A 25,854-nucleotide genomic window follows, 5' to 3' on the forward strand; every position below is an offset into this window, starting at 1 on the left:
TACTTCTCAGTCAGACCTGCTGATAGTGACAGGAGGTGCCTGAGTAAATAGAAGTTTGTATGGGCTCAGCAGATTTCAGCCTTACTATTTTAAAAATGTTTCACTATCATAAAAACCTAGAAATACGGTTACCTCTAGAACTAAAAGCCCAGTCTTGTGCCACCCATAGTTTCTGTCAAAAGCTAGTCTGGATTTCTAGAAGTTTTCTTAGAATACTAGGTATTTTAAGAGCATAGACTAAAGGATAGCTTTCTCATCATACTTTTGTTTGAACTTTCCAACAGCTTGATTTCACCCATAAGGTATTTCTACCCCATGCCAGATGAGATTAGATATATAAAAAGTAATGTTGCCCACAAAAGCTCTGAGCCCTATTAAATGAAAGAAATCAGGTTTCAATCAACAAAATTGTTGCCTTTTTTTTTTTTCCTTTTAAAAGAAATATGTGGTAGAAGGGGAGGGATTAAAGTAGGGAACAAAGAAAAAAAAAGACACAGATGAGTAGAAACTTATTTTGTATTCTCTATTTCATATAATTTTGATAATAAAAAAATACACTTACAAGCCGGGCGCTGGTGGCTCACGCCTGTAATCCTAGCTACTCAGGAGGCTGAGATCTGAGGATCGCAGTTCAAAGCCAGCCTGGGCAGGAGAGACCGTGAGACTCCTATCTCCAATAAACCACCAGAAAACCGGAAGTGGCGCTGTAGCTCAAGTGGTAGAGCGCTTACCTTGAGCTGAAGAGCTGAGGGACAGCGCCCAGGCCCAGAGTTCAAGCCCCATGACCGACCCAAAAAAAAAAATACACTTACAGAAGATTCAGAGCACATAAAAAGAATGAAGAACAGGATGGGATTTATTATACTATTTTAAAAATTAAGATTCCAAGAGAATAAATTTTAGTGCATTTAAAATGAAGGCCAAGGATCAAGCATATTAAGCTAGGTTATTCCGGTGGAGCAAGAGAGGCACTTAAAAAAAAAAGAATCCAGGGGCTCGGAAGGTGGCTCAGTGGTAGAGCGCTTGCCTTGCATGCATGAGGCCCTGGGTTCGATTCCTTAGCACCACATAAGCAAAAAGAAAAAAGCCGGAAGTGGCACTGTGGCTCAAGTGGTAGAGCGCTAGCCTTGAGCTGAAGAGCTGAAGGACAGCGCCCAGGCCCAGAATTCAGACCCCATGACCGGACCAAAAAAAAAAAAAAAAAAGAATCCAGCTAGGCGCTGGTGGCTCACACCTTTAATCCTAGCTACTCAGGAGGCTGAGATCTGAGGATCAAGGTTCAAAGCCAGCCTGGGCAGGAAAGTCCTTGAGACTCCTTTCTCCAATTATCAGAAAACCAGAAGTGGCGCTGTAGCTCAAGTGGTAGAGCACTCACCTTGAGCTTAAAAGCTCAGGGATAGTCCCCAGGCCCAGAGTTCAAGCCCCACAATGGACAAAAAAAAGAAGAAGAAGAAGGAATCCAGAGCTGGGAATGTGGCTTAGTGATAGAGTGCTTGCCTAGGACACATGAAGCCCTGGGTTTGATTTCCCAGTACCACATAAACAGAAAAAGCTGGAAGTGGCACAAGTGGTAGAGCACTAGCCTTGAGCAAAAGAAGCTCAGGGACAGTGTCCAAGCCCTGAGTTCAAGCCCCAGGACTGGCAAACAAAACAAAACAAAGCAAAAAAAAGAATCCAGTATGGATTTCTGAGGTTTAAAGTTAAAGTACCATCTGGCCACAAGTACCTAACTTCTTGATGGTTGAAGTAACCCCATTGTTTGCTCTTGGTTACAGACAAGACTTGGCAGCCCTCCTCACCAATCTTCAGAGAAGTCAGACAAGAGATAAGGTTTACTAGTAACCCAAGGTTGTCTCTCAGGGAAGCTTATTGCTAAAAGAGGGGCATAAATTGAAGCAAAGAGAGAGAGAGAGCAAGAGAAAGAAAAACATGGAACCGATGAAAACTTGAAGGACATGGTATTTTTAGTTGTATTTTAAGAGGACAGAGAGTTGAGTATAATTGCCTACAACTGCTTAAAGATTGGTCACAGGAAAGAGTATTACATTGACTTTGATGGACAGGAAAAATTATTTAAGCCCCAAAAGAGTCATTCAGATTTCTCATGTGGAATGGGGAAAAGTATACTTACACTGGATGGATGGATGGATAAAAGATGAAATTTAAGTTACATGTTCAGTTTTCTGTATTCAGGTTCTCAGTGACTGGCCCAAGGTAAAAGTTTAGTAACTGATAGGTGGATGAACATTAGGACCAGTAGTAGTATAAAGATCTTGGAGAAAAAGCAATGGGAAACTCTTTGGGAGATATTTTAGATCAAGACTAGAGTCTGAAATGAATGTGAGAAGTCTATAAAAGGGAAACAGATTCTTCCAAAAGTTTGATGGCCAGGAGACAGATTGTAGTGAGAAGACATGTTCTGTTATTTCTGTGAGGCTGCCAAGGAATGATAGATTGAGACTAGAGTCCTTCAGATGGACCAGGAGCAAGACCAAGAGAGCTGAAGAGGTAGAAATGGCACCTAAGTATAATTAGACAGCAGTCAGGGCTTGCAAGATTGAGAGCAGCCAAAGAGGAAACCTCGGGATGAAATGTGCACTGCTATGTGCATTACTAGCAAAAGAGCTGCTGCCACACTCTAGGATGTCACTTTACCATTTGTCAAACTGTCTGTTCTTGAAGTGTTAGTCAGCAGGGTTATGCTTTCTCTTGACTATACTGGGGAAGTCGGAGAAAATCTTTTAACTCAGGACATTCACTTATGTCTTATATGTTAAAATTAACTTGTCTGTCTAAGATTAAGAATTTTGGCTAGTGTGGTAAGGGCGAACCCCACCACCAGGCCAGGGCAACAATGGCAGATGTATTTTGCCTCCTCACAGCCCTTATTCTGAGTTCCTTTCATGCACATTGGTGAGGCTGAAAGCTCAGTATTGAAAGTCCAGCCAGAAAACTGTTCCTGACATGGCTGACTTAGTACTGCAGGCAAAAGCATCCATTTGGCCTGGTGCTTTAACAGTATACTCTCTCACTGCTCACTCCAGGAAGCAGATGTCATAGAAGAGGTAGAGATGATGGTGGAGAGCCTCCTGGACGTGCTCTTGCAGACTCTACTCACCATCATGAGTAAATCGCACGCTCAGGAGGCGGTAAGAGGGCAGCGGTGCCCGCAGTGCACAGCCGAGATCACTGTTAGTAACTAACATTCAGGTTTTCTTCTTTTTTTCTCTAACCTGGGGCTCCTCCATATTACTCACCTCTCACCATCCCACCACCTTTATCTCAGCCTGCCTCCTGCATGGTAGTCAGCATGCTACCCTCTTCCTGAATCTGACTTCCCACTTTACTCTGAAAGCTCTCATTTCATGCTTCAAAAATACTTCTAGGAGTCTACTGTAGGGCAGATTCAGAGAATTCTTTTTAATCTTGTTTTTCTTCTCAGTTTGTTGGTTTTTTTTTGGCTGTTAAGCCAAGTCACTTTCTATGAATTGTAATGAAGCAAGGAAATAGATGTAGTAAGAGGTTGAAGGTGGCAAGTAGATATTCCTTCTAGGAATCCCCTTATACAGATTCTCCTAAATGATTTGAAGGAGAGAATAATTTTCTCAGAATTTTCTTGTACCTACAAACTAGTTGTTTTTATCCATAGTGTTTGTATCTAAATTTATAGTACCAGGAAAAATGTAATGAGATAGAATTACTTAGGCATTGCAGTTGAAGCAATGATGACTGTATAAATGATGATTCTGTATGATCTAATCAGGAAAGAGATAACCTGAAAAGGCCTCTCTCAGAAGGGATAGAGATAACGCCATGGATCCCTGCCTTCACCATACCTAGAGGAGATTTCTCAACCCTGATATGGTAACATGATAAACAATTTGTGTGAAATCTTTCCGTTGGCAGATGAGATATTACAGAGCTCTCTTTGAAGAAAACCCTCTATGGGAGCGAGCCAAGCTCCAGTCATAATAGGGAGAACAAATAGAGTGCCTGGATCAGGCATGTGTTGTGGAGCATTGGGCTTGGAAAGAGTGCTCTTTTAATCCCTGTTGGAAGCACTCTTGCTGTAGGTAAAAACATGTACCCTACATGTCCTGGTAACCCACCTATCTAACCAGCACTTAATGCAGTGCTTACTGAATACCTGGTTTAAGTATTTGAACAATTACTAATGACGTGATTCACTTTTAAGTTATAACGAAGATAATAATAATTATAATTTATTGGGTTAACCCAATCTGTTCCTCACAAATGAGTTATGGCTTCTTATGCCCAATTATCAGATATAACTGAAGTTCATATACATGTACATAATCTGCATACATATATGCGTAGAGATTTTAGGGTTTTAAAAAGGTTTGAGAGACTAAAAAAAATTGTCTGATTCTCATGAATTTGGGAGGATTTAAAAATCCTCCAAGTGAAGTACTTTTTTCTCCTTTCCTCCTGAGAAGGCAGCCTGCTAGGAGGAAGCCACACTTGGCTGACCATTTAAAAATTGCTGTAAGATCATCTTTGGAGTCCTTAAAGCAAGGTTTGTTCCATGTACCCCAAATTAGCAACTTGGAGAAATTTAAGAGACACAAATATCCTTAAAGACCCTATTTGCCTTAAAGATCATAGCTTGTCCCCGCTGAATAGTCAATTTGGAACCTTTGCTTTTCAACTGTGGTGATCTGCTCTGTTCCATTTGTCAACTGCAGTTTCCCATGTGCAAACTCCAGGAGGCAACCTAGGGGGTCCCTGCAGAAGGTCTAAAACTGCTTTGTTGTAAGTGAAGGCTTTTCAGTAGCCCCAGGGTGCAGAAGACCTTACTAAACCTCTGAAATTCTCCAGAAAAGAAAGTTCATTTTCAGAGCCAGAGTTGTCACCTTTCTTCCATGATCATTGGGGGCCATTTCAAACCCTCCCTTCTCTCCTTGCCCTCTGTGTACTGTGGCAATGGAACCTTGATGATTAGCTACACTGTCTTTTTTTGGGTTGTTCCCCAGGGTGAATATGTATCCTGCCTACTCTCATTGCTTCGTCAGATGTGTGATACTCATTACCAACACCTTCTGGACAACTTCCAGAGCAAAGATGAACTCAAGGTAGGAACAAAGCATTAGCTTTTCTCCCAGGAAAAGAAGTGTACAGCCAAGACTGCCACAGGCTCTTTCTTCCCTATCAGGGAAATGCGTTCATGTGACCTTCAACTGCCAAGAATGTAGGATTCGCCAGCTCCAGTTTATAGCTGAATGAGTATGTGGCCTCCAGAAGCTAAAAGCCAGCCATTTCCCTACACAAGCAGATCCCAGAAAATTGGCACATTTTCTCTGACAGCTAGCAGCCCTGCAATTATATGCCTGTATTTGGGACTACTCTGGGACATATTGGTTTGATTAGTCAGTATTCCTTCCTTGCTTGGGACTTTGGCAAACCAGGGTTTGGTTATTTAAATAACAATAGTAAAGTGGCGTTGTAGCTCAAGTGGTAGAGTGCTCCCCTTGAGCTGAAGAGCTGAGGGACAGCGCCCAGGCCCAGAGTTCAAGCCCCACGACTGACCAAAAAAAAAAAACCAATAGTAATAATTCTGACAACTTGTCTTGATTTAAATATATTTCTGAGGCTGGGCACTGGTGGCTCACACCTATAATCCTAGCTACTCACGAGGCTGAGATTTGAGGATGATAGTTCAGTGCCAGCCTAGGCAGGAAAGTCTATGAGACTCTTGTCTCCCAATTAACCACCAGAAAACCAGAAGTAGGGCTGTAGCCCAAAGTGGTAGAGTACTAGCCTTGAGCACAGGCCCTGAATTCAAGCCCTAGGTCTGGCACCAAAAACAACAACAACAATAACAACAACAAACCCCCCCCCCCCCCCCAAACTAACAAAAACCATGCCTTTAATCTTAAAACTATGGGCTGGGAAGGTGGCTCAGTGGTAAAGCGCTTGCCTTGCAAGCATGAGGTCCTGGGTTTGATTCCTCAGCACTACATAAGCAAAAAGAAAAATGCTGGAAGTGGTGCTGTGGCTCAAGTGGTAGAGCTGAAGAGCTGAGGGACAGTGCCTAGGCCCAGAGTTCAGGCCCTACAACCGGACCAAAAACAAAAACAAAAAAACTATCTGGTTTGAATTAATTGAAGTTCAAATGGAATAATTTATATAAACTTTGCTCAAGTATAATTCTCTAGTATTTCCCTTTGTGTTATGATTGTCATACAAATTACAGTTTCTCAAAACACTTTCATGTGCATTCTTATTTCTTATTCAAGTTATTGTTCTTTTATTATAATTTAAGGAACTCCTTGGAGTCTTTTTTACAGGGTTTTGTTTATCTGGGAAGGTGTTAATTTCTTCTTCTTCTTTTTTTTTTTTTTTTGGAATAACAGTTTTAATAGATACAGCATTCTTGATTGACAGTCTTCTTTTAGCACTCTGATTATATCTGCCTTCTGGCCACCATTATGTCTGCTGATAATGAGACAAGATAGCTAGGGCAAGATGATAAAGAAGTTAGAAAATACATAAAAAAATTAAACTAGGTTCAGGAGCTGAGACAGAAGCAGGAAATAAGGCTGAAAAATCACTAGAACCACAGTATATTGAATCAACTATTCAAGAATGTACAGACATGTGCATTCTTTTCATTATCCTCCCTTCTCTTTTAGGTGTCAAATGAGAAACACCACCCCAGAGGGGTAATTAGGTCTGGGAATAGAAAATTCCTGTTTTTTTGTAAGTCTGTTACCTAGGAAGAATGCCTTTAAAAAGGGGCCATGAAGAACAGAATTTCTTTTAATTATAAGGCCAAGCCAGGCCCTGTGTTTCTGAGCTTGAGTGATAATGTTAAAACAAGATAATTGGGCAGTTGCTAGGTAACCATACATCAAGATAGCCAGTTTTGAACTAGAACTCCTGCCCAATTTGGATCTAAATATCCTGGATGAATACCTCCCATTGCACCTTATGCTCTTACCTTTAACATCCCAGCCAGCTAATTTGCCCTCCTTCCTTGAATCCTGCCTTGTCTTCTACATTAAATAAATCTTCATATGGCCTGCTACTTGTATACCTCTTTCATAGATTACTTAAAAATTAATTTCATCCTATTCAGAGTTTCTGGGAAGTCAGTGGGCTTGGAAAATTCCCCTCTTCTATTAAAGAAATCTCTTTTCCAAATATCCTTTCAGTGGCAGTACCACTGAACAGGCAGTACCTGTTAATCTTGCTGAAAACATCTATACATGAGGTATTTGGTTGTTTTGGTTTGGTTTGGTTTGTTGTCCTGTTTTGTTTTGGTGGGATTTGGGTTTGGGGTTTTTGGTTTTTGGTTTTGATAGTATGGGAGATTGAACCCAAAGGCCTCATACATACTAGGCATGCTGTCTACCATGATGAAGTTTATCATGTTGATTTCAAGATTCTCTTTCCCTTGTGGTCAGGAATTCTTGCTGAAGATTTTCTGTGTATTCCGAAACCTGATGAAGATGAGTGTCTTCCCTCGGGACTGGATGGTAATGCGGCTGCTTACTAGCAAGTGAGTAAAGAAGGTCCCTATAATGGCAGATTAAGAAGATTATATATGAGAAAAACCAAGAAAAGGATAAAGGCAAAGACCAGAAAGAAAGAGGATTTGGCAAAAGGAAAAAAGATATTTAGAGGTATATTCAGTAAGACTTGACCATTGGCCATTGACTCTAAAGATAAGAAAAGGATAAAGTTTTTTGTTGTTTTACAAATGGAGCCGAAATGCCTGGTAGATATTTTGTATAGTGAAAATAGAAAAAAATCAAATGTAAAGGGTATAAAATACACCCAAGAAAGGGTTCTTGCTAGAAGAAGGCTTCTACAGGAACTAGTGACCTTTATTCTTCTATAACTTTGGACAGTTTCCTAAGCTCTCAATTTGAGTTGTTTGCCAGACAGTGCTTGTTTCCAATGACTAATGCTAATACTCACCTGAGAGCTGACTGCAAAGACCTGGACACTATCCTTAATGTATCTATGCCCATTCATATTCCTAGCCTGTGCTTCCTCTTGACAAACCAGATGAGTGATGTATGTGGTAAGGAGCTGGCTTATTTTATTTCTCACCTCAAAGCTACTTGGCTTCCACTCTTTAGACTACTACTGCCTGCTCCCACTGACCCTTATTTTATGTTGGCATTACACAGAATGTAGTAAAATTACTTACATTAGATATATTAGCAAACCAGCATGATATTTCCACTTGGTACCTTTTGTAGAGCACTTTCCCCTCAAAAAACTACAACAAGTGTTTTGTCTAGAACATAACAAAAGAATGCCTACTTAGGGCTGGGAAGGTGGCTCAGTGGTAGAGCGCTTGCCTTGCATGCCTGAGGCCCTGGGTTCGATTCCTCAGCACCACATAAGCAAAAAGAAAAAAGCTGGAAGTGGCACTGTGGCTCAAGTGGTAGAGCGCTGGCCTTGAGCTGAAGAGCTAAGGGACAGTGACCAGGCCCAGAGTTCAGGCCCCACGACCAGACCCCCTCCCCCCCCCAAAAAAAAAGAGTGTCTACATAGTTGTACGGATACTTGCTCAAATACTAGATTTTTTCCTTCTGAATTCTTTATCTCTGTTTCTACTTCCACTCATAGCACTTTAGGCTTCCACTCATAGTCCTTTAGGAAAAGCCTCTTTCAAAGCTTTTACCTTTAAATTTTGTCACCCCTCTGCTAGTGGTCTAGTCTCTCTAATGCACTGTCTTTACTTTGTCCCTTTTCTGCACTAAAGCTCAGGTAGCCCTTTTTCAGACTGTTTAGCCAAGGCCCTTTGCAATCAAACCCTCAATGTGCATACCACTTTCTTTTCTACTCCAACCAATGATCTCAATTACATCAGAGTAGTCCTCCATTGCCTTTTATATATGTCAGGGGTAAGATTAGGAGGAATAATCTAGACCAAAGCCTAAAGTCAAATGACTTATAGATAAAAATGCTAGTTATATGGCAAAGGAAGTTAAGATCCTGTTATCAAGTAAAATAATAAAATTTTGTATGCCCCAAATCCTACAATCTGTATTGATTATCCACAGGTCCCAAAATATTAGAAATTAATCTTTGAGGTAGAAGAAATAATAATGAATTTAATAGTCCAAGGAGAAGTAGTATAAAAGACACACTGAAATCCTATGCTATTTTACTATGGAGCATTTCTCCAAGACTGGTTTTCTGTGGAATGTATACTATCTTCTCTGTCCTTTATAGTCACGTCTCACATAGGAGCAAGTTGTCTTGGTATTTTGCTGACAATCCATAGATGCTAAGCAATCAGATGCCATTATTTAGTCTTTTAATTTTGCCAATGCTTTGTTGACTTGTTTCAGTATTATAGTCACTACTGTCCAGTACCTGTCTTCTGCACTACACAAGAATTTCACAGAGACAGATTTTGACTTCAAGGTAGGAGCTCACAAAATCCATCAATACTATGATACCCCTTAGCAAGTTAAAAAATGCTCATTGCTTTTTGCTTCACTAATATATTCTTAGTATCAAATAGCTTCTGCACTGATAGTAATTAGAATATGACCTAGGAGCCTCCCTTGTTGAAGTGTTGAGAGCTAGACATTTATGAGTATGCTTTCTAGTTCAGATCCAACACTCTTGGCTTCTGAAGGAGTCAAGAAAGAAAAAAAGATCAAAGCCCTGTTTGCAAAGATACTTAAAAGGGAAAGCAAATTAGGATCTTAAGGTTATAAAACAGAATCTGTGCTACATGGATGTATTTAATAACTCTCCTCACAAGGTTAAAGACTTAGGCTGTCACATGATTATTCTTTCTTTTGTCTCTCTAGGTGTGGAATTCTTACTTTAGCCTGGCAGTTCTGTTCATAAATCAGCCAAGCCTTCAGCTAGAAATCATCACCCCAGCCAAGAGGAAGAAGATTCTAGATAAGTAAGTCAGACGTCTCCTGTTCATCTTCCTGTCACTTGGCCATATGGGACTACTTTTCCATGACAAGATCCTTCAGAAGTTTACAAGGTTCTCATGGGTGTTAGTTTTCCAATGTGAGAAATTCATTCGATAGCCAAATAGTTTAATATTTTGAGATGCATTAGAAACAACTAGTGCTCAAGTATTGGCCCTATTGGCCTGTCTTTCTGAACTTTCTTCCACTAACAATTGACTCCTGTGTCACTATTCCTAGGTATGGGGACATGCGTGTGATGATGGCTTATGAACTGTTCAGCATGTGGCAGAATTTGGGTACGTCTTTTCTCCCTATTGCTCTCTCCCACATACTGCAGAGTTAAAAAAAAAAAAAGACTAATAACTTCCACTTAAGTTAATTCAGTCTTCAAAATCCTTATATAACTTTTAACATAACACCTCAGATGGATGATGTAGCACATGTGCATAAAGCTCTTGGCAGAGAGTGTTTGGCTGAGAGATAATACCCCAGTACTACATATGTACAGTCTCTGTTTGGAGAACTAAAATCAAAGGAAAAAAAAGAAGGATCCAGTACATTTTTTCCAGTTTGAGAATCCAGGCTTACAAGATACTCTGTTTTTCATGTCCAAGTCTAGATGCTACAGGCTTAAAAGTGTATTGTGACGATACCTAACACATGAACAATGACTGCTATGAACTTTAGTAGAGGTTGAAATACTTCTTGGATCTCTGGTATTCATATATCCACATCATCTACTCGACACTAATTGCATGAAGGAACATGTAAGAAGGGGGTTACAACCTAAGGATAAGATTGATTTTGATTTTCCCCCTTTCCACATCTTCTAAAATAGCCACCACTTTGGATCTAAAGTTGCCAGATTAAAGTTGTCAGGCACTTGTGGCTCATGCCTATAATACTAGTTACTCAAGAGGCTGAGATCTGAAGTTCAGAGTTTGAAGCTAGCCCAGGCAGGAAAGTCCATGAGGCTCTTGTCTCCAATTAGCTATCAAAAGGCCAGAAGTAGAGTTGTGACTCAAGTAGAAGAGCACTAGCCTTCAGCACAAAAACTCAGGGACAGCACCAGGCTCAGAGTTGAAGCCCCAGGACAGGCACAAAAGAAAAACTTGTCAGATCAGTGCGTCCAGTAGAATCCTTAAGTTGCCTTAATGGCTAACATACTTATGTCAAACTGATAGCCCGCTGTGGTGGCTCACACAGGTAGTCTGAGCTACTCAGGAGGCTGAGATCTGAGGATCGCGGTTCCAAGCCAGCCTGGGCAGGAAAGTCCGTGAGACTCTTTATCTCCAATAAACCACTGGAAAACTGGAAGTGGCACTGTGGCTCAAGTGGTAGAGTGCTCGCCTTGAGCTGAAGAGCACAGGGACAGCGCCCAAGCCCAGAGTTCAATCCCCACGACTGACCAAAAAAAAAAACTGATATGGGCCAGCCCATGATACTATAGGTATCTGAACACTCTGTCAAGAAGCAAGAGAAGATGTTACTGTTTCATGTGAAATATGCTATTTCTATCTGAAATGGGTTTTCAAAAGGGATGAAATAAAAACACTAGATTTGCCTCTATGAAGTCATTATTGACTTAACTGCTTTCAATGGAACTATCTAATTCCTAAGAATTGATTTTATTTGGCTGTAGCAATTACTGCACTGGTCCACAGTTTATCTTTTTTTTTTTTTTGAGTCTGCTGCCCGGGCTGGCTTTGAACTGTGATCCTCAGATCTCAGCCTCCTGAGTAGCTAGGATGACAGGCGTGAGACACCAGTGCCCAGCCACAGTTTATCTTCTCCTTAGTCTCTCTCTCTCTTTTTTTTTTTTTTTTTTTGTCTGTCGTGGGGCCTGAACTGTGGGCCTGGGTGCTGTCCATCAGCTCTTCAGCTCAAGGCTAGCACTCTACCGTTTGAGCCACAGCACCACTTCCAGCTTTTCCTGCTTATGTGGTGCTGAGGAATCAAACCCAGGACCTTATGCATGCAACATAAGCACTCTACCACTGAGCCACCTTCCCAGCCCCTTCCTTAGTCTCTAAAGTGACTAAAGCAGAGCTCTAATGCTGGTTCTCTCTGCCTCATGATTGCAATAAGAAATATTGTCCCATGGTTCTTGAGGGCTGTCGTACTCTAGCCAGATGATAGGCCAATTAGAGTAGAACCCACATCACTCACTTTCCATGGGAAAGCCTTATAAAAGAAGTTGGAGGATTAACTGATGCAATCTTAATATATGTAGTGTCACTATCAGAAATATAATATGAAGACAGGCAGAGTTAGGGGTAGACAGAGATACTCCAAGCTAGCCAGTCTGGGTAAGACTGTGCCATAGGTTCTTGGCACATCAGAAAGAAAGATTTTTTTTGATACACATGAGCACAGGCATTGAAGAGGCCCACATACTTCAGATGTTATACCTGAATGTATATGTGTATATACATACTTAAGATGTATATCAGATGTACCTGGTAGACTGAACCAGGGTCTAGATAGTCTTATCAATTAAATTTCTCAAAGCTAGACGTAGAATCTCTAGAGAAAATAATACTGTATTTAAGCAGAAATATATGGATTTTCCTTGCTCAATAAATGCTGTAAATAAATAGACCATCTGAAACTTAGTGCATGTTCCTCAGAAATCTTATTCTGTATAGAATAGCAAACAGTGTTTCTTGAATTTAGAGATTTTTAGGTGGTTTATGGAATTTTCCAGATTATTTGGAAAAACAATTTCATAAACGTTGAACATCTGCTTTAACTTGGCCAGACTAGTTTTACCCATGAATTCTAAAAAGCTGAGGAGTACCTCAGAAAACAGCAGAAGAGAGCTGACTTTACTCTTAGAAGTTTCACGAATAAGCTAGCAATGTTGAGGGTGCAGGGATTTTGTTCAGTGCTGAAACTCAGAGATAATGATCAAACCCACAGCTGTGGTAGGCAAACACTATACCACTAAGCTATATTTCCAGCTCCGGAATAAATCATACCATGTGCTGTGGCCCACCTGGAAATCTTCCATGGAAGATTAGTGCAGACATGCACTGATACCTGTTTGATTTTTTGGTACAGGTGAACATAAGATCCACTTTATTCCCGGAATGATTGGTCCTTTCTTGGGGGTAACTCTGGTCCCTCAGCCAGAAGTGCGGAATATTATGATCCCCATCTTTCATGACATGATGGACTGGGAGCAGAGGAAAAATGGCAACTTCAAACAGGTAAAAGGACACCTGGCTGTGTTCAGGATGTTATTCAGGATGTTATGGACCCATTCTTCTCAGGCAGGTGGCCCAAATGGTTAGGTGTGGTTCCAGTGATGATGGGCTGTACTGTGGTCATTGAACTTTGTTCAAGGGTTTTCTCTTACTTGCTGGCCATAATTGATTTGTTGATTTATCTTCATGAAGTTAGAAGCAAGAAAAAAATTAGAGAAAATCCAGGATGCTGGATCACACTTGTAATCCTAGTTACTGGGGAAGCTAAGATTGGGAGGATCACTATTTGAGACCAGCCTAGGCAAAAAGTAAGACCACTGTCTTAACCAATAAAAGCTGGGCATGGTGGTGCATGGGTGTCATTCCAGCTAAATGGGATGTGTATATTGGAGGATTGAGGTCCATACCAGCTTGAACATAAATGTGAAAATTATACAAAAATGTCTGGGGCATGGCTCAAAGTGTTAGAGCACTTCCCTAGCAAGCACAAGATTCTGAGTTCACACCCCAGAACTACCTCAAACACACACACACATACAGAGAGAGAGAGACAGAGAGAGACAGAATCAGAGGAAAGGGACTAACATCACATGAAAGGAACTTTTGGTGAAGTAAAGAATAACAAAGCCTGGTTTCACTCAGGAGATGGCCCTGGGAGCATGTTACCTTCCTCCACTGTATGGTCCTGACTTTTTTTTTTTTAAGAAAAGTAAGTTGGCAATTTATTTTTTTTTCTTTTTTCCTCTTTTTTATTAGTGTATATTAATTGTACAAAGGAGTATCATTGTGGTATTTCCACCCATGCATACAATGTACTTTGATCAAATTTGCCCCTATTACTCTTTTTCATGTCCCCTCTCACCTAGTGCAGGCATTTCTAAGGCTGGAGCCAGACCAGGTAAAGTAGTCCAAGATTTCCCAGTCTGTGGATCTAGGAGACAGTTCTGACTGAGCGCTTTATGCTTTCCCCTTGTGCAATTCTTCTGCCACCACTGAAGTGGTAGAGATGATTCCTGCCTTTATGTCTGTAGCTCCAGGGAATAGTACTAGGATCAATACAGACCATTGTTAGGGAGGTTAGTCTTAGCTTAGAAAAGAAATAATTTGGTAGCAGCATGAAGTGTCCACTTTGATTTGTTCTGCTTTGAGATGAGAATTTGTCTTTGCTGGTCTGAGCAGCTACAGCTATCTGATTCTTGAAAATGAAAACAAAAACATGCATATAAGAAGGAAAACTGGATATCCTGTGTATGATCCTACTCTGTATAAAAATTAACTGTGAATGGATCAGAGACCTAACATGTAAGACCTGAAACTTGAAAAGTATTGAGGAAAACATAGGAGAAATACTTCAAGATGAAGGCATCCAAAATAAGACTCTAGTAACCTAGGAAAGAAGAACAATAATTGAAAGATTCTATCAAATTGAGAGGCTTTTGTAAGCCAGGTACAGTGGTTCAAGCCTGCAATCCTAGTTGCTTGGGTAGAACATGAAAGGATCAAAGTTTGAGACCAACCCAGGCAAAAAGTTTGTGAGACTTCATCTCAACCAGTGGCTGGGCATGTTGGCACATGCCTGTTATGCCATCTACAGGAAGCACAATATCTGAACACAGTGGCATGTTCCTGGCATACACAGTGATGTGGGGAAGCATAAACAGGAGAATTGAAAGCCCAGGCTGGCTTGGGCATAAAGTGAGTCCCTACCTTGGAGGAAAAAAAGAAATGGAAAAAGAGCCTGGAGGCATTCCTCAAATGATAGAAGCATCGGCACTTAGTACCTTAAAGAGTACCTTAAAATTTTAAGTCCTGTGTCCTATTTAAACCATTAGGGTGGGAGGCCTTGCTAATTAGAGACAGGTGGTGGTTTCTTGGTGCTGCAAAGATCTTAGAATTTTTTTTAGAATTAATTTTTTTCCTTAGAATTAATTTGGAGCAAGAATAAAATGTAAAAAAGTTTCCCATGATCTTTACCCAGCAAAGACACTAGAGATTTCTCATTCTTTTTCTGAGTTCAGTTTGTGTTTATGAAGTCTGTTTTCTTCTAGGTGGAGGCGGAGCTGATTGACAAGCTGGACAGCATGGTTTCAGAAGGGAAAGGTGATGAGAGCTACAGGGAGCTCTTCGGCCTGCTGTAAGCTGCCCCAGTCCCAGGAATCCCAAATCTGGGGAGTAGGCAAAATGGGCCAATGAAGGTTCAAAGCCTGTCTGTGCTAGGCAGGTGTCAGAGGTTGGGTATGAGAAGAGACCTAGCACTTGGTAGTAGCAGTGTTGCTGCTTTCTATCAAGAAAGCAGGCTCTTTCAGGGTATGGCCATAGTTGCCTAAGAAGAGAAAATATCTCAGCTAGTTGACAGGAAGAGGCTCATTGTTTATCTTTACCACAGGCAATGCATCCACTTAGGCCAATCACTCATGGAGACTTAGGTTACTGCTCCATACTGACATTTAAAGGATTGGAATTCTCCTCTAAAAGAGGGGCTCCTGTTTGTCCTGCTTTGCAAGACATTGTAATCAGCTTAGAAAATACTACAGTGGGCTTTTCAATTATTTACACTGTCTCGACAAGCCATTTTCTATTCTGTGAAATGAAATAGTATTAGATGATGTCAGGGTTCCCCTCGGACCACCGTTTTGTGGTTTCCTTCTTGAGTTGATGGAAGGTAACAGCCTTGAGGCAGGTCTTGTAAGGCTTGAGTCCAAAAGAGGGCCTTAGAGAAACTGTGGCCTCCCATGTTGCTCTTTTATCTTTCTAAAAATGCAAGCTCAAGCTCTAAAAATGAAATCTCAAGTTCCAGAGTATCCTTATTTCCAGCATTGATGTTGTTTTCTGTTTGAATTCCATTCTGAAGACAAATCTCTATTTTTTCAGTACAAATACTGAGTGTTAGCTTAGAACATACCTGTAAGGGGAGCAGAGTAAAGATATCATCCTTCCCACTTTAGCCGGGGCTCAAGGAAGTGCTTGCAAGCCATCAGTTACCTGGCCAATAAAAGGTAACTCCTCTGAAAGGATGGCCCAGATCGTCTAGTTTCAAGAGGAAAATTATTAATTTATCTTACTTTTAAATATTTACTTAATGAATTTTTGACATTTAAAATAATTATAATTTATGAAAATGAGTCCATCCTTTAGTGTTTCTTTTCACTGAAGATGATTCTAATTATAGAAATAAGGAATAAGTAAATAACTTCATTACAAAGGAAAACTTATTTTTAAAAAAAAGAACCCATGCTGGGTGTGGTGGCTCACGCCTGTAATCCTAGCTATTCCCCGGAGGCTAAGATCTGAGGATCACAGGTCAAAGCCAGCCGGGCAAGAAAATCCGTGAAACTCTTATCTACAATGAACCACTCAGAAAACCAGAAGTGGTGCCTTGAGCTGAAGAGCTGAGGGACAGCACCCAGGCCCAGAGTTCAAGCCCTGCGACCAACCAAAAAAACAAACAAGAAAAAGAACCCACAATTACTAATTATATGAACAAATACTATTTGCAACACCTTTTGTGTATGTGGTGCTGGAGCTTGAACTCAGGGCTTCCCATTTGCTAGGCAGGTACTCCACCACTTGAACCATGCCTCTAGCCCTATAAACCCTTTTAAAGTCATCCTGAGAATTGAAGACCACTGACATTTTCCAATTTATATCTTCAGAAGACATTTATAGAAACACTGAAAAAGAATCCTGGGCTAATTAAATTAGATTAGAAAAGACTGAGTTAAACAAAATTGAACAAGCAGAAGTGGCACTGTAGCTCAAGTGGTAGAGCACTAGCCTTGAGCTGAAGAGCTGAGGGACAGCGCTCAGGCCCAGAGTTCAAGGCCCATGACCGACAAAAAAAAAAACAAAAAAACACAAAATTGAACAAGCTGCTGTATTAAAGGACTTCTCATAGCCCTTAACATGCAAAACGGTATAAAAACACTGCAAAACAAGAGAGTGACCAGCATTTCCCATGCTCACTGTCATCCAGGACCAAAGAACTCTATAGATCAGCTTAAGACATGCTAGTACAAGCGGGGCGCTGGTGGCTCACGCCTGTAGTCCTAGCTACTCAGGAGGCTGAGATCTGAGGATCACGGTTCAAAGCCAGCCTGGGCAGGAAAGACCGTGAGACTCCTATCTCCAATAAACCACCAGAAAACCGGAAGTGGCGCTGTAGCTCAAGTGGTAGAGCGCTTGCCTTGAGCTGAAGAGCTGAGGGACAGCGTCCAGGCCCAGAGTTCAAGCCCCACGATCGACCAAAAAAAAAAGACATGCTAGTACAATGGCCTCTTCTGTGCAGGTTAGAGACCGGAGTTGATGGTCATTCCTTCTCTCCCCAGCAAACTAGATCCCATGGGAAAACCTCATTTCCCCTGAAACTTTGACCGTAGTGTATGGTCTGCAAGGAAATGAATGTCACAGAAAAAGTATTAGTATCAGCCTTATGTTTGACTCCTCAGTGATTGCCTCCAGTTGGGCCAGTCACTCTAGGCCACTCTCAACTTTAGAGAGCAAGAAGCAGTGTGGAATGGAATTAGGGAGTAGTTTGTGGAGTGAGACCTGGACCTGAGCTCATTATCAGAGCAAGCAGAAATAGGTCATCATCCCCTTGAAGAGACCAAAAGACCTCAAAAGCCAGGTTTTATGATGAAGCCAGAGACTTGCTCCAAGGTGACAGGAGCATGTGACTGGCACATTAAAATAAAAAAAAAAATGGCATTGTGCTGGTTTGTTTGGCACTATCCCTTGAGAGTGTGTTTGGCTGAGTGTAGCTCCTCGACTTGCTCTCTGTCCCTCATGCTATGCAACAGAGGCTGGTGACAACCTTCCCTTGATTTACATGAAGAGCTTGGTTTGACTGTTCGCTGAAGCTGCCTCTGGGCCATAGAGGCAGTTAGGCAATTGGCAAAGCCAGACATGTTCTTCTGTAGCCCCTGTCCCTTATCTTACTCCATTGTTCCTTGAAAACAGACTTCCAGGTGTATGTCTGAAGAGGTTGGGGCTTTGAATCACACACGGCTCCACCTCAGAGGTATCCCTAGGGACCTGTATAGAGAAACAGGAGATGTATTTGTTACTTCCAGTCCAATAACCTCCTTGTCTTTGCTTTCTGCTTCATGGAGTAGAACCCAGCTGTTTGGGCCATACCCCAGGTAAGAATGCAGTGTGGCAAATCTGTCTCCAGATTGATCACAGTCCCCACGGGCTTTTACATCTTACTCTTGTGCCCAGAAATAGCTTATGAATTGTATTTGCTTCATCTTTTTCAATAGCCTGCTGGAGAAGGTTGAACAGGAAACATGGCGTGAGACGGGTATTTCCTTTGTTACCTCAGTCACCCGCCTCATGGAACGCCTTCTTGACTACAGGTAATTTTTTTCAGGAACCTAACCACTCTCTTCACTAGGATGATAACCTCTCCTGCAAAGGTATTCCATTGACCTTGAAACAAGGCACATGGCCGGGCACTGGTGGCTCATGCCTGTAATCCTAGCTACTTAGAGGCTGAGATCTGAGAATCGCAGTTCAAAGCCAGCTTGAGCAGGAAAGTCCGTGAGACTCTTATATCCAACGAACCACCAGAAAACCGGAAGTAGTACTGTGGCTCAAGTGGTAGAGCGTTAGCCATGAGCTGAAGAGTTGAGGGACAGTACACAGGCCTACAGTTCAAGCCCTACGATTGACAAAAACAAACAAACAAAAAAACAGGCCACATGAGATATGCCTCTAATCCCAGCATAGGGAAGGCTGAAGCAGGAGAATCTTGAGTTCAAGGCTAGCATGGACTGCCTAGAAAGATCATGTCCTTCATACAGAGAGAACTGTTCTGTTCTAGATATTATTACCAGTCATTAGAAGTCAGCCAATGATCAGGGACAAAGTGCCTTTCCTCAAGGGCAGACCAAGGCTTCCAGGATCTGCCCAAGACGTGGACACATGCACTCAGGAGGCCTCCCAGGGACATATAATCATCAGATCTTCTACCTGTAATAGCTAAGGCTCAGAGGAATGGGCAAGAGAGTAGAGAAAGCTATCTCTAGAACAAGACAGGAAGCACCTGTCATACTTCAGTGCAGACCTTTGTCAGAGCCATGTGGCAGATAGGTAGGGTCAGCTATACAAAAATATGACCAGGGAGGACCTTTTGGTCACCCATTTTTCATGACTTATTCTTTGCTTAAATTCTATTTCTGTCCCCCGAAATGAGCAGATTAGATGAAACAGTCCATTAGTGGGAAGTCTTTCCAGTTTGAGACCTCATGTGGAATTAGAAAATTTTTCATGAATACTTGTCATTCCAGTCATGGCTTTTGAAGTTGTCCAAAAGTTTAACAATGAATTAACCACAGAAGCTCTAATTATTCTCAGCAGCATTCAGGTGGTGGCTAAGGGTGCCTTTTAGGAGCCAAGAAAAAGGTGAAAAAGAGCAAATAGGAAGGACAGACTTGAAACCTACCTCCAAGCAATAATGCTTTATCATATACAAATGCCAAAGGGTTTTAAGAAATACTAATTATTTGGTCAGCCCATCAACTGTGCCATGGTCGCTATGGCTACAGGATTCTGAAGCTAGGGCCTTTGAGTAGAGGGTCTTAGCTACTACTCGATGGTTTCCCATGAAATGCCCTTTAGCTGGGCTCCAGTGGCTCATGCCTATAATCCTAGCTACTCAGGAGGCTGAGATCTGAGGATCACAGTTCAAAGCGAGCCTGGGCAGGAAAATCCTTGAAACTCTTATCTCCAATAACCACCAGAAAACTGGAAGTGGCACTGTGGCTCAAGTGGTAGAGCACTTGCCTTGAGCTCAAGACCTGAGGGACAGTGCCCAGGCCCAGAGTTCAAGCCTCACAACCAACAAAAAAAAAGAAAAAAGCCCTTTAAAAAGAACTTTGTGCCTTCATTTTTTATTTTTATTTTTTGCCTTATACTTTAGTGACACATTCTCCTGTGCTAAGGATGTTGTTAGATACAACTTAATGCCCTGATTTATCAGCTGGGCTTTGCACTCTGCCACCAGAACAAGTAAATTAAATTAAACATGAAAATGGAGACCCTTGAGCCCCAGGAATGAATAGGTACAAAGTTCCCAAAGCACTCATAATATGATCCTCATCTATAGAGGTACTTTCTGTTAGAGAGCATCTTATCTAAAATTTGATCAGTACTGTTCTTTGTATTGCTCCAGGAGTACCACTTCATATCACAAGCACTAATCTGTGTTTTCTCTCCTAGGGACTGCATGAAAGGAGAGGAAACAGAGAACAAGAAGATTGGCTGTACTGTTAACCTAATGGTGAGAGGATATGGCCTCTCTCTTCTGTCTGCCCAAGAGAATAGTTTCACCCTGCATGGATTGGCTTGGCCTTTCTACATATAGGTTACATGGTTTAAAATTTTGAGTCAGGATATCAACTCGGTTACTGGTATCTTGGAGAATTGAGCCTTATCAGAAACATTCCCACCTGAGACAAGAATAAAGGAGCTTTTCTTTGTAGCAGTGTTTTAGCCTCGCCTCTTGGAAAGGTACCACTGATCCCGACATACCCTGATTTATAGTCTTCCTTGATCCCCAATCTCTGATGCACTTCCTCTTTAATATCACTTAGGACTCCCACAGACTGACCCGTGGCTCAACCCCAGCAAGTGTCCTATCTGACTGGTCCATTTTCTGATGCCTCCAGGACCTCCCCTTCTCTTCCTGCTTAGCACATCCAGAGCTTTGGCAGGCTCAAAGTAGGCTCAAATGTGGCCTCCAAAGGTGGCAGACTTTCTCATCTTATGTGTATATTTTCTCTCACACAGAACTTTTACAAATCTGAAATTAATAAAGAAGAAATGTATATTCGATACATCCATAAGCTTTGTGACATGCATTTACAGGCTGAAAACTATACAGGTAAGTGTTCTTGAAGATAGAATGATCAATATATACAGCTGGCAGAGAAAGGCTCCAAACTGGTGCTTGCCAAATCTCAACAGTGTTGGACCCATCTTATCCCTTTACCTTGCTCCTTCTCCTCAGCTTCTTTGTGGTAAATGGAGAAAGAGCAGGCAAAACTCCACCTTCTGCTGTGTCCTCCACTCTCTTAGGCTGTTTCACTCTCCTTCCATCCTACCCACCCCTCTGAGGACTCAAAGATGACCTACATTCTGGTGCACCAGGTTCAGAGCATCCTCAATTCGGTGTCACTCCTCATGGGCAGTTTTTCGTAAATCTCCCAAAGCCTGGCCGATGCATATCTTGCCCTGGTATTCTGCTTAGATCAGGCTATTCCTGGGCCCCTGAAAAGAAGCCCTAGGCCTCCATGCTATCTATCCTCACAGAGGCTGCATTCACCCTGCTCCTTTATTGTGAGCTGCTTCAGTGGGAGGATCGGCCACTGCGGGAGTTCCTGCATTACCCATCCCAGACCGAGTGGCAGCGGAAAGAGGGGCTATGCCGGAAGATCATCCACTACTTCAACAAGGGCAAGGTAGGTGTCATGGGCAGCCCTCAGCTGCTGCTGTAGTGCATGACATCTTGACATTGTACAGTTGGCAGCAGCTGTAGAGGGTGGTGTGTGGGGAGGCAAGTAGGTGGGTGCCCATATGTATGTATCAGATTTAGAGGCAGCGTAATTTTCTCCCAGTGTTTTTAAAAAAAAAAAAAGAGAAAGAAAGCTTAATTCTATGGCTTGAAAGCTGATTCCAGATTGGAAGAGCCTCAAATGCCAGCTTTGTGCATCTAAAAATGATAACTGCTAAAGCTCCTATAACGGGCTTCTGGGACCCTGTCTGTATTAGATATACTTAAAGAATCTTTTCTGGGTGACATTGCTCAAGATGCCTTATACTTACAAACTGATTTGTTGAATGGTAACTCCTTGAACTACTTGAAGACAATAAAAATATAATTTAAAGGTTGGGAAGGTGGCTCAATGGTAGAGCGCTTGCCTTGCATGCATGAAGCCCTGGGTTTGATTCCTCAGCACCACATAAGCAGAAAAAAATGCCGGAAGTGGCACTCTGGCTCAAGTGGTGGTAGAGTGTAGGCTTGAGCTAAAGAGCTGAGGGACAGTGCCCAAGCCCAGAGTTCAGACCCCATGACCGACAAAAAATAAATAAATAGATAATTAGATAGATAGATAAATAAAAATATAAAAAATGCTTTCTGTAGAAAAAATAATTGGTAAGATCAAATGGATTGTAATCATAGCCAAAGCAGGTCTACACTGCCTATTATTAACATAGGTAGACATATAAAGTGATTAGAGATGAGATTCTTCATTGTCTTCATTCTTATTTTGTATTTCTTTTACAGAGTAGTCTCAGCTTCTCTATCAGTGTGGTTATTCTAAGACAGATTTGCTTCTGTGGGATTGTCAGTGCTGGTTCAGGAGGTTTCCTGGGGGTTTCTCAGCCATCTTGTTCCCATCTCTGGAGAGCTCCTCCTAGATCCTCTGGAACTTACCCATAGCATGTGTCCTATGCACTAGAAAGATTAGAGATATATAACCTTTTTAAACTGTTCTCTCAGCCAGATGCTGGTGGCTCACACCTGTAATCCTAGATGGCTGAGATCTGAAGATCGTGTTTCAAAGCCAGTCTGGGCAGGAAAGTCCATGAGACTCTTATCTCCATTAAACCACCAGAAAACTGAAAATGGAGTTGTGGCTCAAAGTGATAGAGTACTAGCCTTGAACAATGAGCTCAGGGACAGTGGCTAAACTAGATACTCCGTTAGTTTCAGCTTAGCTTAGCAATGTGACATCCTGAGTTTAAACCGCAGTATTGCCAGGAAAAACAACAACAACCAAAAACTATTCACTTAGAAAAGAAAACATTCACCTATGCAGAGGATATACTAGAGAGGCACAAAAGCCTTTCTAAAACTGCAAAAGCTTTCCTATAGCCTAGTTTACAAGAGAGGTTCTTGTTCTTCTCTCATCCAGCCCAACTAACAGATCCACAGTGCTGTCTCAGAGCCTCTACCCCTTCTGGTCCAGAGCCTGAGTTAGGGCCTCTCACTAGTCTGGTTTTAGGCCTGTCTTCCTGGCTTTAGTTGACCTGGAGCTGCTGCTATCCACAGGCCCAGCAAGCTTGCCCATAACAAAGAGATGTAAGCATACTGTCCATCTGTATGAGTAGTTTTGTACATTAATTTCTTTCCACAGATGCATAGGGCAGAGTTAAAGAGAAATCCTGATCTGACTGCTGGTAGAACATAGGATAATAATGACCACACTATAGTAATGCATCCCACACTATAGTAATGCATAGAAAATCAGGATTAAACCTTAATATGGACTAGGGAGTAATGCGCAAAGCATGATAGAAAATTATAGTTCAGAAAGGAGAGAGAGACCAGTAGGCTTCATAAGTCAGCTTCTTGTATATCTTTTCACTTCTTCCAGAAACTCTACCTTGATTTTACAAATTGCTTGGTAAACCCCTTCATGAGGGACATTTCAAGTCTCAACTCCCAGTCTGCCACACCCTGTCCCTGAAGTTTTCCTCTCTTGTCTAGTGTGTGAGAGCTGGCCCTCTGTGGAAAGCTAAGGCAGCGTCTTGGGTTACGATGCATTAAAAAAAATCTATCTCTCTTTCACACACACACACACACAATCTTCCAGAGTTGGTAGAAGTGAATGGATTTTATAGTTAGCTTGTTTCCTGCCAAAAGGAGAGAAGCAAAAAAGAAGTAGCAAAGGATGTATTATACCTGCAGAACATTCGTTACCTGTGCCCAGAGACAGCTCTTAAAGCCCTTACACACCCTAAAGACTAGCAGAATGTCTTTAAACTCTTGGTTTTGCTGTGCTCTAAAGATATGGTAGGGGAAGGGGATACCTTGGATCACCAAAGTCACAAATTAGAACTGAGGTACCAAGAAGATAGAGGAACATTTATCCAAATTGGAACCATTGTCAGCAAGCTGACATGGAGCCCTCATCACCTAAGTAAGCTCATGGGCAGCTCCTGACAGACTGGCCAGAAAGAAGTAGCTAAGCTACCCCGTAGAACTACCTTTCAGGCATGCTGTTAGAGGTCCTGGGCTGTAGCCTGCTCAAGTAGCACCTGGAGCTGGAAAGAGGACTGATGCAATGCGATGGTGCAAGGGGTTTTCTTAGCTTCCTGAGGCAGAGGCAATGTATTGGGCAGAGAGCCAGGCTCTATTTAAAATCCTGCATGTCTTATTTGTCTTTTTAATTGGACCAGCAGTTTTAGTCCATCTGGTATTGATTTCTTCAAAGAATAAAAATAATATGCTCTTTTAGAAAAATACAATCTCAAAGGAGATTGGTTTCCTTCTCCTTGATGCTGTTTCAGATAGTATTATTAAAAATACAGTCTTGGCTGGTATTTATTGGTAGAATTATATGATACCTAAGAGTTGCTTGGGAAACTATGGGGAGGAGCAAGTAGATAAGAGTATACATGATGTTTGATTGGTCTTGAGTTGGTCTTTTTTTTTTTTGGTCCGGTCGTGGGGCCTGAACTCTGGGCCTGGGCGCTACCCCTCAGCTCTTCAGCTCAAGGCTAGCACTCTACCACCTGAGCCACAGCGCCACTTCCGGCTTTTTTCTTTTTGCTTATGTGGTGCTGAGGAATTGAACCCAGGGCCTCATTCATGCAAGGCAAGTGCTCTACAAGAGCCACCTTCCCAGCCCCGAGTTGGTCATTATTGAAGCTAGATGCCAGGTACCCTCTACTTTACATGAAAGTTGTAAATAGATTTAAGTATGTATTTAGAAATTAGGACAAGAGTCTGGGTAAAATCAAGTAAACTGATGATTCCAAGTCTAACCAAGAGAAAGAAAACTCTGTATTAAGAATGGGGAAGAGGGTCTGGGAAGGTAGCTCAGTGGTAGAGCGCTTGCCTTGCATGCATGAGGCCCTGGGTTCGATTCCTCAGCACCACATAAGCAGAAAAAGCCGGAAGTGGCGCTATGGCTCAAGTGGTAGAGCGCTATCCTTGAGCTGAAGAGCTGAGGGACAGTGCCTAGGCCCAGAGTTCAGGCCCCAGGACCAGACTCGAAAAAAAAAAAAAAAGAATAGGAAGATAGAACTATAACTCAGCGGTGCTTGAGTGCTGGGCTAGCAGGTTATAGCCCTGAATTTAATCCTTAGTAACACACACACACACACACACACACACACACACACATGCACGCACACACACGCATACACAGGTACACACACGTGCTAATGGACAATATTGCATCTTAATGAACTCCACTGAAGCCTTCCTCAGGCATTTTTTGATGGGGCTATTGCTGTAACAGGAGCCACTCACAGAAACAGCCTGAAATCTGGCAGGGTCAAATATCATTTACATCTTAATTTAAACTTCAAGTCTTTCCATAAAGGAAGTTGTCAGGCCTACTACCAAGTTTTTGTTAGCTTCTTTCCTTTCAATTTCCTTACTTGTTTCTAAACTTAAATGATACTAATGTTATCAGTGATCCCTTTAACTCATTAAATAAATATTGTGTGTGTGGCATCATTCTAGAGTCTGAAGCTAGGCTGGGGAGTTGGCTTAGTGATAGAGTGCTTGCCTTTCACGCATGAGACCCTGAGTTCAATTCCTCAGCACCACATAAGCAGAAAAAAGCCGGAAGTGGCACTGTGACTCAAGTGGTAGGGCACTAGCCTTGAGCTGAAGAACTGAGGGACAGCGCCCAGGCCCAGAGTTCAGTCCCCACGACTGACATAAATAAATAAATAAATAAAATTTTAAAAAACTAAAAAAAATACAG

General features: G+C 41.8%; 1 protein-coding gene and 1 long non-coding RNA gene across 2 annotated transcripts in view; one reads left to right on the plus strand and one right to left on the minus strand.

The window, feature by feature from the left end:
- The window catches only part of Dock3 (dedicator of cytokinesis 3), a 186,155-nt gene that overhangs the window by 132,049 nt on the left and 28,252 nt on the right, over window positions 1-25,854 (plus strand). Inside the window, exons 26-38 of the mRNA XM_042665982.1 lie at window positions 3,045-3,191; window positions 4,995-5,093; window positions 7,428-7,522; window positions 9,333-9,408; window positions 9,804-9,904; window positions 10,158-10,216; window positions 12,984-13,132; window positions 15,178-15,263; window positions 18,241-18,267; window positions 18,388-18,483; window positions 20,348-20,408; window positions 20,918-21,011; window positions 21,440-21,588. Of these exons, the coding sequence (XP_042521916.1) occupies window positions 3,045-3,191; window positions 4,995-5,093; window positions 7,428-7,522; window positions 9,333-9,408; window positions 9,804-9,904; window positions 10,158-10,216; window positions 12,984-13,132; window positions 15,178-15,263; window positions 18,241-18,267; window positions 18,388-18,483; window positions 20,348-20,408; window positions 20,918-21,011; window positions 21,440-21,588 (1,239 nt within the window). The remainder of the gene's footprint in view (window positions 1-3,044; window positions 3,192-4,994; window positions 5,094-7,427; window positions 7,523-9,332; window positions 9,409-9,803; window positions 9,905-10,157; window positions 10,217-12,983; window positions 13,133-15,177; window positions 15,264-18,240; window positions 18,268-18,387; window positions 18,484-20,347; window positions 20,409-20,917; window positions 21,012-21,439; window positions 21,589-25,854) is intronic.
- LOC122095650 lies at window positions 1,205-25,706 on the minus strand. The gene is made up of 3 exons (XR_006145186.1): window positions 25,695-25,706; window positions 11,125-11,180; window positions 1,205-1,234 (listed from the first exon to the last, which is right to left on the minus strand). It is a non-coding gene; the product is annotated as an uncharacterized LOC122095650 (long non-coding RNA).

Source organism: Dipodomys spectabilis, unplaced genomic scaffold (assembly GCF_019054845.1).
Source record: "Dipodomys spectabilis isolate Male_0828 unplaced genomic scaffold, ASM1905484v1 ptg000360l, whole genome shotgun sequence".
In the NCBI taxonomy this organism is placed as follows: Eukaryota; Metazoa; Chordata; class Mammalia; order Rodentia; family Heteromyidae; genus Dipodomys; species Dipodomys spectabilis.